Raw genomic sequence first — 13118 nt, 5'->3', positions numbered from 1 at the left:
TTGTATTTTTAGTAGAGACGGGGTTTCACCATGTTGACCAGGATGGTCTCGATCTCTTGACCTCGTGATCCACCCGCCTCGGCCTCCCAAAGTGCTGGGATTACAGGCTTGAGCCACCATGCCCGGCCAGGAATGAATATTAATAACCATCTAAGTGCACTTTGATAAAGATTAAATGTAATCAGTGGGCATTTAATTATTCAATCCAAGTGAACACATGCCAGGGTAGTAGATGCTAGAAATATGACGGCAATCGAGTCAGACACCAACAAGCAACGCTACCGTGAGCAGCAGAGGAAAGGCCAACAGCGTGCTCAGACGGCAGCAGAAACACAACCAAAGCAAAGGGCTTAGGGAGGGGTTTGTGAGGGTTCCAGTGAGGCTCTGAAATGAACTGCTCATGTGACCTCAAGCAAATGATCGTTCACTGACCCAAACATAAAACAGGGTGGAAACACTACTGCTGCGAGGAGTAAGCTTTATATGAAAAGTCTAACATGGGCCGGGCGTGGTGGCTCGCACCTGTAATCCCAGCACTTTGGGAGGCCGAGACAGGCAGATTACCTGATGTCAGGAGTTTGAGACCAGCCTGACCAACATGGTGAAACCCCGTCTCTACTAAAAATACAAAAATTAGCTAGGCGTGGAGGATCATGTCTGTAATCCCAGCTACTAGGGAGGCTGAGGCAGGAGAATTGCTAAAACCGGGGAGTTGGAGATTGCAGTGAGCTGAGATCGCACCACTGCACCCCGGCCTGGCAGAGCAAGACTCTGTCTCAAGGGGAAAAAAAGACAACAAAAGTCTATCATGATGCCTAGTACAAAGAAGGGACTCAGCAAACGCCTGCTAAAATTTCAAATAGATTAATTAATACATTGTCTCAGTCCTTAAGGAGTTAAAGAAGAATTCATCCACATGAAATAGCAACAACCAAGGTCAGATGTTCTGGAGATCCCTTCCCTGGCCCATGAGTATGCAGAACGCACAGGGCCATTTGTTAAAGTGTGGGGCGGTCCCAGGGGAAGAAGCCAGACCTTCTTCTGCTGCCTCAGCCTCCCAAATAGCTGGGACTACAGGTGTGTGCCACCATGTCTGGCTAATTTTTGTATTTTTAGTAGAGATGAGGTTTCACCATGTTGGCCAGGCTGATCTCGAACTCCCGGCTTCAAGTGTCGGCCAGACTGGCTTAATCTTGGCAAGCCTCAATTTTTTCATCCGTAAAATGGAACTACTGAAATAGTACATTTCCCCCAGGATTAAGGTGAGAGTAAAATGAAATAAAACATAAAAGAATCATCTAGGACAGTGCCCAGAACGTAACTGGAATTCCATTGATGTTGGCTTTTGCTATCTTATTACACATGGACAGGTGTGCAAAGGCCCTGTGGCAGGCTGTCTGCTCTTCTTCATGGTAGGAAGTCTCTAAAAGCCAACCTGTCAATACCAATCCAAGAAACTGCCTTACAGGAGGCCCAGTGACCTGAATCTCGAGTGTCTGTGTATCTGTGTGATGGCCCAGAGACCCCCACCACGAGGGGACACTGAGTGGATGTGTGGCTGAGACTTTCCAGGCTGTAATGGCTTCAGAGGGGCATACCCTTTGAGATAGTCCACTCTGTGCTGGAAGAACCAGCTCTTCCCAAGCAGCGTCAGCTACCCCCTTCCCAGAATTCCTCCTAAGCATGGAGGGCCCAGGCATTGCAGCAGCCTAGGTACCAGCGGGAACTGCGGCTCCAAGCCCTGGAGAGGACGCGATACTGTCCAAGCGGAACTGCCATCCCCAACGCACGCAGGGCACCTCATGGGGAGAAACTGAACTCAGGAGGCATTAAATCCTGGCTCCAGCTGCCTCCACCACAGAGCCCAGCAACAGCCCTCACCATGAGCCCAGAGTGCCTTTCTGAGAATCAGGAAAAGCTGCACGGGCCTTAGACGCCTGCTGGGAAAGCCCCAGTGAAGGCCCCACCCACAGTACCCATCAATGCTAGTGGTGCTGCCTCCCGGCGGGGCCCGACAACCCAGCCTGACATGCTCCCCTGAGGGGGCCCAGGCAGCCAGCTCCTCGGAGACCCCGGGGGCATAACCCCTCTACTCACCTTGGCAAGGACTCCCCGTGCGGGTCCATCCCACTGAAGATCAGGATGCAAGGCAGACCCTCCAGCTCCAAGTAAGTCTGGGGTCTCCACTCCACATCCTCGATGTTCTGCCACGTCTGCAAACAACGAAAAAGAAATAAAGCCACAGACGCCTCCCTTCCCAACCAGCCCAGATCAGGGGAACCCTGATGGCCTTCCACCAATTGAAAGTCCTGAACTACATCCTCTGACCAAAAGGAAATTGATTTAGACTGGAAATAAACACACCATCGCTTGGCCACTGTATTCTCAGTCATCTAGAACATGTAGACTAGCCACCCAGAACATGTTCAAGATGTCTGTCAGCCAACAGGCTCCGTGAAAGAAAGTCTATATTGTCAGCTGCTGTTTATATCTTTTTTTTTATTTGAGAGAGTCTCGCTCAGTTGTCCAGGCTGGAGTGCAGTGGTACGATCTCAGCTCACTGCAATCTCTGCCTCCCAGGTTCAAGCAATTCTCCTGCCTCAGCCTCCTGAGCAGCTGGGATTACAGACATGTGCCACTGCATCTAGCTAATCTTTGTATTTTTAATAGAGACAGGGGTTTCACTATGTTGGCCAGGCTGGTCTTGAACTCCTGACCTCATGATTCGCCCACCTCGGCCTCCCAAAGTGCTGAGATTACAGATGTGAGCCACTGCACCCGGCCAGCTGTCTCATGTCTTCCCTGTGCTCTCTCCTGACGGTGTCCTCCCTTTCATTGCTATTTTCCACTTGTGTTCTTTCCCCAGCTCTCCTGCATTTGGCAGGTTGAGTGAGAACCTACTGTGGGCCAGGTGCTGTGCTAGGCTTTGGGGGCTGAGTTCTGTGGGGATGGCCCTTGCCTCCACCATCTGGGGGAGAGGCCGGATGACAGGTAAGGGGCATGGCACTGCCCTGTGTGTGGTGGAGGGGGAGGGCATCTTCCTGAAAGAGGAAAGATGCCAAGCTGAGTGCCGCAGGAAATAAGCAGGGCAGCTCACACCTGGAACCCAGCACCTCACGGGCTGAGGCAGGAGGATCGTTTGAACTCAGGAGTTTGGATCAGCCTGGGCAACATATTGAGACCCTGTCTCTCCTAAAAATTTTAAAAATTGCCAAGTGTGGTAGCACACGCCTGTGGTTCCAACTACCCAGGAGCCTGAGGTGGGAGGATCCCTGGAGCCCAGGAGGTCTAGGCTGCAGTGAGCTGTGATCATGCCACCAAACTCCAGCCTGGGCCACAGAGTGAGACCCTGTCTCAAAGGGGGAAAATAAAGAAGCATCAGCTAAACAAAGAAGAGGGGAAATGGATGCTCAGGAAAATGAAAGCAGGCTGCTGCCCAGAGGTCTGAAGTCGTAAGGCAGTGCTGTGGGGTGCCGGGGTGCCGCTGGGTTGCTGCCGGGGAGGAAGGCAGGGAAGAACATCGAGGAGGCTGGGGGTGGCTGGGTCTAGGGAAGCCATGCTGGCCATGCTGGGGGGTTTGTTGCCACTCCCTGCCTCTGATGAGTACCCCCCCGCTTTCCCAGGTACCGCCAACCCTTCTACCCATCCCTGTGCACAGCACCTACCCTGAGCTGCTTCACAAAGTGCTTCCCCACGGTGACGCCCGAGCTGGGGCTGCCCAGGATGATCTCGAAATGCTCCTCCAGCGCCAGCCGGGCCCGTACATGGGCCAGCCGCTCATAGGCCACGGCTGCCAGGGGCGAACAGGGCACCCGCAGCAGGACCATAAGCCCGTGGCCGCAGGGGCACTGCTTCGGGGAGTTGAGGAGGTTCTGCGTGATCTCCAGCGTCTCCACCGACGTGTAGTTCTTCATCTGCGGGAGGCCACTCACAGCCATCAAGGCGGCCGCGTAGTGCTGCACAAGAACAAAGGTCCTGATCACCGCGCTGTGCAGGCGGGGGAACCTGCAAGGAACACAGAGAGACCATGCCCGTGACAGCCGCACCCGCCGGCCCACTGCTGCCAAGTCACCCAAGACATCCATCACTCTGGCACAGGCAGCTCCCACACTATACACAGTTGTGTGGCCTCTAGAAGCCTCAGGTTGTGGGAACCTGAATGAGAAGCCTTCTTTAGAAACCAAATGATACAATCCTTTGTTTTTTCCAGCAGGGAAACAAAAACATAGGTTTGTTGTTGTTATTATGTTTTTCAGCATTTGGCACTTAGTAGCTGCTCGATAAATATCTGTCCAATGAATGAGCAGATGAATGAATGATATAAATGTCTATTTTGTCTCTGTCAGCACAATGTGTAGTTCTCTGAGGAGGTAGCTAATTTGCCCCAAGTTCCTACAAGAAACAGGAGAACCACCAGCAATCAATATGGAAATGCAGCTCCCAGAGGCCCCGGTTCTAAACCTACATCTTTGTGTTCACATCAATCACAGTGAATCATTAGAGATACAAATAAACGTATTGTAATTTGACAGACAAATTACAAATCAGAACTTATCCAGCCAAATCAAGAATCCCGGTTTTTGCTTCAGAAACTGTGGTGACTGTCTATGTCCCCACACAAAGGTGGTGGCTGCTCCCGCGACCACCTACTCTCCCAGAGTGGCTCTGACCGGTTAGGGTCAAACAGACCCCAGGGCACCAGTGAAAAACTCAGGCCCCTGCAGATGACGGTGTTTCTCAACAGGAATCAATAAATTCGTATCCAGTTTATGTTCTTCTGGGTTTACTGAGCTGGAATGAGTCTCCCTGGCTCTAGCTTTTTGAAGCAAAGGTAAGGTAGCTTCTCGACCCACAAAAGTGGGTTCCGTACCATGGCCATGCCACCCCATAAGTTCTATCAGGGCAGCCAGCTCGCCTTCCTGCAGCACCTCTGATAGCATTTCTGACATCATGATGACATCCTTGCCCCTTCTTCCTGACCATCCTCCTCCTTTGCTTCATGCTTCCTTCAGCACTACATCCACTTTGCAGGTCACATAACCTGGAAGCTGCCCTGGCAAGTTTGCATTACCAATGCTGTCTCAGGAAGGAATAACTGGTTCACAGACTCTGGCATGAAGGGGACTCAGCAGCCCAGGGATTGCTCTACTTATCCCTGGTGCACCAGTCAAATAATGCCCAGGAAACGGATCACCTGAGGTCAGGAGTTCGAGGCCATGCTGGCCAACGTGAAAAAACCCTGCCTCTGCTAAAAATACAAAAATTAGCCGGGTGTGGTGGCACACACCTATAATCCCAGCTACTTGGGAGGTGAGGCAGGAGAATCACTTGAACCCAGGAGGCAGAGGTTGCAGCAAGCCAAGATCACACCACCGTACTCCAGCCTGGGCAACAGAGCGAGACTGCGCCTCAAAATAAATAATAAATAATGCCTAGGAAGAAAGAAAGAAAGTGCAGTATGAAAAATGGCCTCTGCTCAAAGGACAGAGACTTCTGCTTCTGGCAAGATGGAGCAGAAGGGATCAGATTTATCCTCCCATCTGAAACGACTGAAAACCTGAAAACATAAATGAAACAATTGCATTTCAATACATGGGCCATTAGGTAGTGAAAGACAGTGATTCTAATGATGTGAAACAAATTAAGTGAGCCCCCCAGCTTCTGCCTACAGTTTCTGGAATGCACTCAGGAAGGGGGAAGCCAGGCAAAGCTCAGTGTTCTCCCTGAGTTGAGGGAAAGTATCAGATTCCAGGAAAACCAAGGCATCTAGAGATCACAGGGCAAAGTACCAAAGAGGAGAGATCTGCAGAGGTCCCCCCTAAAGTCTTCAGCTGATACGATCAGTGCACAAATGTAAGGGAACGACCCACAGCCAAAACAAGAATCCTTTGGTTGCAAAAGAATTAAAAGGAACAATATCTTGAGCTTATGTAGGGCTAGGAATAGTTCCTGTTTCAACAACCAATACGGAACACCTTGGAGTCATGGAACATTGTAGAGTACTTACTCAAAGAATTTTGTCTCAGTATTGGGCAAAGTTAGTGCTACATTAAATCTGGTCCTCCCTAACAAAGTTTAAAAGCAAGGCCTGGAAGGATTCAACTGCGTCCAAGTAACTTAGTTGTATCCCAGAAAAAAACTCAGTATTTATAAATATACAAATATATCTAGCGCCCAAGAAGGCAAAATTCACAATGTTTGGCATCCTCTCAAAAATTACCAGACATGTAAAGAAGCAGGTAAGTATGATCCATAATAAAGAGGGGGGAAAACAATCGATCAATAGAAACTGATCCAGGAATGACACAGATGACAGAATGCATAGGCGGCAAAACTGAAACAATTATTGTAACTATATTCTGTATGTTTAAAAATCTAGAGGAAAGACTGAACTTGTTGAGTAGAGATATAAAAAAACATAAATCAAATTCTAGAGATGAAATCTTCAATGTCATAGACAGAAAATAAACTAGACCCTGAATTCTCAAGGGAGCTATGATCTTTGTATGTGACCCTTGCCCTGCCAGCCACAACAGATCTGTTCAGATATGGAAACCCACCTCAGACAGAGCCAGTCTTCTCTTGGGATTTTTCAAAGTATAAGAAAAAATAAGTCCGCCTCTGGAAGCTAGAGACTGTGAGGCTCAGCATCAAGCAGTGGTAATGTTTCAGCACACAAGGAAGCCACTGTGCACTGAGATACAACAAAGTCATCATATAGATACCAAAGACAACATGGTCTTGACAGTGTTTGAATACTTAAATTGTTAGGTATCTCTGCTGTTCTATGGGTATTTATTCAACCTTTCCTATTATTTTATGAGTCAATACATCCCTCTTTTTTTCTTAAAAGAGTTTAAGTTGAGTTTCTGTTACTTGCAACAAAGAGTCCTGGTTAATAAACACAATAACTGTGTATCATCAATGTGTATGCACATCAATGCATGTGACACCCGAAATTGTCTTCTCTTAGGAATCTTGTCATAAAACTGTGCTTTTGTAAAATATATATAATGAAATTGGCAACATATTAGATAATGTAGAAAATAAGATTAATAAACTTGAAAACACAGCAATAGAAGCTAAAATGTCCTAGCACTTCGGGATGCCAAGGCAGGAAAATCACTTGAGGCAAGGAATTCAAGACCAGCCTTGGCAATATTGCAAGAAAAACTTTTAAAAATTGGCCAGGCATGGTGGCATGCACCTGCAGTCCCAGCTATTTGGGACGCTGGGATAGGGAGGTGGCTTGAGCCCCGGAGTTTGAGGTTACAGTGAGCTATGATCATGCCACTGCACTTTAGCCTGGGCAACAGCCCTAGAAAGATTCAGTCTCTAAAAATAATAACAGGCCAGGTGCAGTGGCTTAAGCCTATAACCCCAGCACTTTGGGAGGCTGAGACAGGCGGATCACAAGGTCAAGAGATGGAGGCCATCCTGGCCAACATGATGAAACCCTATCTCTACTAAATACATAAAAATTAGCTGGGCGTGGTGGCGCATGCCTGTAATCCCAACTACTCGGGAGGCTGAGGCAGGAGAATCACTTGAACCTGGGAGGTGGAGGTTGTGGTGAGCTGAGTTTGTGCCACTGCACTCCAGCCTGGTGACAGAGCAAGATTCCATCTCAAAACAATAATAATAATAATAAAGAAGCTAAAATCAAACAGAGGGAAAATAATAAATAGAGAATCAGGGAGCTATGGAATAACTTCAAGAAGCCTGAGATGTGTATAATTGGATAACTTTAAAGAGGGAGAGAGTGGAAAGCATAAAAAATATTGGAAGAACTATGGCTAAAATATTTTCATATCTGGTGAAAATTCAATTGATTCCAGCATAAGAAACATGATGAAAACTACAAGGTATATCTACACAAATTGCTTAAAATTCAATAAACTTTTAAAAATTTAAATGCAACCAGTAAGGTGGTCAAAGTGACATTATATAGAAAGATACAAAGGTGACGACAGCAGGTTTCTTGTTTGAAACAATGCAATTCAGAAGACAGTGAAGCAACATCTTTGATGTGCTCAAAGGGGAAAAATGTCAACCTATGATTTTATATCTAGGGAAAATATCTCTTAAAAATGAGGCAAAATAAAGACTTTTTTAGATACACAAAAGCTGAAAAATTTCATCATCAATAAGAAATGTGAAAGAAAGTCCTTCACAAATAAGGAAAATGATACCAGATGGAAATCTGAATTATGCAATGTAATGAAGAGTGCTGGAAATAGTAACTACATGGGTAAATAAGATAAAAGGTGTTTTATCTTATTTAAATAGCTTTATAAGATGACTGACTGTCTAAAGCAAAAATACTGTGGAGTTTATAACATATAGAAGTAAAATGTATGACAACAAAAATACAAAGTCTAGGCAGGGAAAAACGAAAGTATATTATTATGAAATTTTATACATAAAGTGGTATATCATTTGAAAGTAGACTGTGATAAGTTAAAAATATATACTATAAAGCAACCACTAAAAATCACAACAAAGAGTTATAGCTGAGAGAAAGATGCATAAAGAGAAAGGCAGAGAAAGAGAGCATTAAAAAAACAGATGAGACAAACTACAAGATGGTAGATTTAAACCTAGCTGCATCAATAACCACGTTAAATGTAAATGGTCTAAATATTCAATTAAAAGGCAGGGATTGTCACATTTGATAAAAAAGCAAGTCTCAACTATAAGCTGCCTACAAGAAACCAAATTTAAACCAAAAAAAAAGAGAAAAATGCTCAAGGTAAAAGGGTAAAAAATTATAATCTATAGTAACACTAGTCAAAAGATAACTAGAATAACTATATTAATATCAGAAGAATAGATTATAGCACTACAAATAATATTCTTTGGGCCACTTGAAAATAATACAGGAGTCAACTTATCAAGAGACCAAAGATGATACACAAATGGCAGATAAACATAGGAAAAGATGTTCATCATTAGTCACTGGAGACATTAAAATCATGAGCTACTGCTTCATACCTATTAAAATGAATAAAATTAGAAATACTGACCATCAGGTGCTGACAAAGATGTAGGGCAACTGAAATTCTGATGGGAATGTAAAATGAACTACAGTTGACCCTTGAATATCACAAGTTTGAACTTCAAGGGTCCACTTATATGCGGATTTTTAACCAAATGCAAATTAAAAGTACAGTATTTTCTAGATGTCCACTTATATGTGGATTTTTAACCAAATGCAAATCAAAAGTACAGTATTTTCTAGATGTGAACCCCATGTACATGGAAAGCTGACTTTGGCTTACATGTGGATTCCAGAGGAATAACCATGGAACTTGAGTATTCATGGATTTTTGTATGGCAGGGACAGTTCTGGAATTAACCCCCCATGCATACCAAGAGACAGCTACACTTTGGAAAACAATTTGGCAGCTTGTTAACAAGTTAAACACACACCTATCAAATAACCCAGCCATTTCACAACCAGGTGCTTACCCATGAAAAGTTAAAGTATATATCTATACCAAGCTTTGTACATGAATGTTCATAGCAGCTTTATCTGTAATAGCCAAAACTGAAAAACAACCTAAAAGCCTCTTAACCAGTAAACAAACTAGTATGACCATAATATTCTATTCTAGAATACCGGCAGCAAAAAGAACAAACTATTGATACATAAAAGAACATGGATGAATTTCAACATAATTATACATAGTGAAAGAAGTCAGGCCAAAAACAGAGTGCATATTGCGTAATTCCATTTATATAAAACTCTAGAGAATGCAAACTACTCTGCAGTGAGAAAAGAACAGGAGGAAGGAATTACAAAGGGGCAGGAGGAAACTTCTTTTCATTATTTTGTGGTGACCATTTTACCAGTCTATATGTGTATCAAAATGTAAATTGAATACTTTGAATATGTACGGTCTACTGGCTGTCAGTTAATTCCCCATTAAAGCTGCTGTGGAAAAAAAAAATAAGGACAAGCATTGTAAGCAGAAACTAGTGCCCAGCTCCAGATAGCACCCCTTAGGTCAGACAGATCAATGCACCACAGCTGTGGCTCAGCAGAGAACTATGCTTACCCCTAAGCCTCTGTGGTAGGTCCTAAAGGAAACAAGTTCCATAGACAATATATTAGAAGAAAAATTGGAGTTGTCAAAGGTCTAGATCTTAATTTTCAGTCACAGTAGGTTTGTGTCCAATTGGCAGTCCTACAAGCAGTTTTCCCAGCTGTGTGTTGGCGTTTATGACACATGGAGGACTAACAGTCTGGCCACACACACGGTGGCAAGCGGCAGTAACTCCATGTCCTAACCTTTATCTCCTGTGCAAATTACAAGTTTCAAGAGAGTTTTCCAGACAAATGATCCTAGCAAAGGCAGTGTGGTATGGTGGAAAGACATCAAACCTGTCTACAGTCCATGTTGCCACCAATAGGCTGCATGAACTCAGGCAAAACTCTCACAATCTGGGCTTCGGTTCCCACAATTATAAAATGAGGTGGTTGGGCCAAATAATTTCTAGAAGTTCCTATGATTCTCCATACTTCACCATTCCAGGGTTTGATACTGTCTTCTCACCCAGTGAGACACGAGATTTAATCTCTATGTAATGCCTCTAGTTTAACAGAGGGGGAGAGAGAAGGGAGGATGATGATGGTGAACACTGGTGGAGGTGGTGGTGGTAACAGCCAACAGGAGCATGTAACGTGTGCCAGGCCCTATTTCCAATGCTTTACGTGTATGAATCCATGTAATCCTTATAGTATCTCTATAATGTAGGTGTTATCATCCCCAAAGAAAATCAAGAAACTTTCTCCAAGTCTCACAGCTGATTAACGGCAGATTCAGGATTCAAACCCAGGAGGGATGATTTTGGAGCCTGGGCTCCCAGCATGCAAGTGCTAAGGAATGTGCATACATACATTATCTCATGAAACTGTAAGAAGCCACTAGGAAGGCAGATTTGTTCTACAGGTGAGGGTATGGAAGTTGAGACAGGTTAGATGATTTACCAAGGTTAAACTAATAGAGGGTAAACCAAGATATACCAGCATGGTGGGCACAGCCTGCCCTTTACCAGCTGTGAGACTTTGCTCAGTATGGCTTGGTGGCTGCATGGTTTTGGAGCCAAGCAAGCAGGGTTGGGGTCCAGTTTCACTATAAATCCCCCATGTGACCTTGGATAAGTGGCCTAACTTCTCTAAGTCTCTGTTTCTTCATCTGCAAAAAGGGGACAACGGTATTTCCTATCTTACTGTGTCACTGTGAGGATTATTTCAGATAACAGAGTACCGAGCCCAGTGTCTACAACATACTAAACACACCACCTTGTTCACTGCCTGAGCAGAGGCAGAGGAAGGGCAAAGGCTGGTTTTCTTGCCTCAACGTGAAATCTCGGAGGGCCTCTTCATGCAGCAAGTTGATGAGAGCTCAGCTGCCGATCCATGAGTTGGAGAACTAACTTGATCAATTTCTGTCAGTGTCACAGGACTGAACAGTATCTAAGAGATTTAGTTTCTTCAAGAGTGTTCTGGGAAAATCTAATCCCATGAGCTACTGGACACATCTCTAGCCTTCTGGAGAATTATAGCATGCATGGATGTGTTGAAGGCTCCAAGAACTCTCATGGAAAAGAAATCCTTTTCTTAAATGTTTCTCAGACACATCTGGCCATGGAACCCCTTTACACTTAGCAACTGTGAGCATCCAGCCAAAGCAGTGCACCTTGGAACACACAGCTTGAGAAGGATATGTCTACTTTCATCCCTTTGTCTGCAAATGAGAAGAGTGAAGTTCAATAAGGGGAGCAAGTAGAGGCCAGCTCATGCTGACAGTCAGTGGCATTTTGTTCAATGGCATTTTGCTTTGCAACAGATCATCTATAAAACATGGCCTGGTTTTACCATGAATAGACCATGTGGACCCTGGCAATCACTTAGCCTGTCTGAGCCCCGGTTTCATCTATAAAATGAGGTCTGTTGCGACAGGGTTGAAAGAGCTGGCTGTGCAGTCAGACTGACTCTGGGTTCTCACCCAGTTCTGTCACTTGCTAGACACGTGGCCTGGGAAAGCTATGGGGGCCTCTCCAAGCCTCAGTTTCTCCATTTGTAAAATATGGATAATAGTAGCAAGTGGCTCAGAGCGGCAGTGAGAATCAAATCAGATACTGAAAGTAAAGTTCATGAAAGAGTGAATGGCACAAAATAAACATTCAATGAATGATACGCATCAGAAACAAAAATGAAGCCAACTGTGATCATCACTGCAGCTTCTCTTAAAGCTTTTGTTATCTTCCTCCCATTTTCCCACCCTCCATTGGCTCAAAAACGTGATTCCACATTCCAGCATATTTCTGCTCATTGTCATCTCTAAAATTTTCTAGAGCAACAGCATGATGAATTCATCACTGACCCAAAGGGATTCAAATATTTCTTCCAAATACAGAGGAAGAAAGAAGACAGGGTACATTTAATGGAGAAACCGAGTTACCCTTCATGGAATTCCCTGGCTGGCTAAACACACCTAACTTGCCTTTAAGCTACTGAGTACTTCTAGCAACTTAGAAGAGAGACAAATACCTTTTTCCTAATGCAGTGACCATGGCCTCGAAGGAGCTATCGTATCTGAGCAAGGGAAGGCTGTGTCCAGAAAGGGTAGATTCAATAAACTCAGACAGCCCAAAGTACTTCTTATTTTCATGATATAACTCCACTCCCTAAAAGAGAGAAAAGCATTGATCACTCAAACATTGCATTTGCAGGGATGGTCAGAGGTTCATGTGGCAAGTCTGCGGATGACCTGTGTTGGCAACTGCATCTAAATCATGCCTACTGTGCAGTCCCTTGGATTGCATTTTATAAACTTCTTCCATCTGCAGAAGCAGAGCAAAGAATGCCCCATACTTTAAAGGTGGTATATTCCCATTGCTCAGGTGTTTTCCCTTCATTTGATCCCAATGTCTTTACCAAGAATAAAATCAGCCTTACCTTTTTAACGTACAAATTTCTTTGTTAAAACTGCTTCTTTCTATAATCTTAAACTGGTTTGAGGAATAGGAAAATCAACTATCTTGCATTCAGTTGCTACTATAAATCAATAGACAAAGAAAACATTTATCTAGCCAATTTTACTCACACA

General features: G+C 44.5%; 1 protein-coding gene across 9 annotated transcripts in view; it reads right to left on the bottom strand.

Annotated features, from left to right (window-relative positions):
- GREB1 (growth regulating estrogen receptor binding 1) overlaps positions 1-13118 on the bottom strand; it is a 161679-nt gene that overhangs the window by 27656 nt on the left and 120905 nt on the right. For 8 of the 9 annotated variants that reach the window (XM_037737348.1, XM_017525861.2, XM_017525887.2 and 5 more), the window contains 3 exons: positions 12560-12696; positions 3666-4005; positions 2098-2213 (listed from right to left, as the gene is read on the bottom strand). In XM_037737348.1, coding sequence (XP_037593276.1) covers positions 2098-2213; positions 3666-4005; positions 12560-12696 — 593 coding nt within the window. The remainder of the gene's footprint in view (positions 1-2097; positions 2214-3665; positions 4006-12559; positions 12697-13118) is intronic. The other variant, XR_005199646.1, reaches the window with a different exon arrangement.

This window comes from Cebus imitator, unplaced genomic scaffold (genome assembly GCF_001604975.1).
Source record: "Cebus imitator isolate Cc_AM_T3 unplaced genomic scaffold, Cebus_imitator-1.0 Scaffold1, whole genome shotgun sequence".
NCBI lineage: Eukaryota > Metazoa > Chordata > Mammalia > Primates > Cebidae > Cebus > Cebus imitator.
This window is presented reverse-complemented; position numbering and strand designations above follow the sequence as displayed.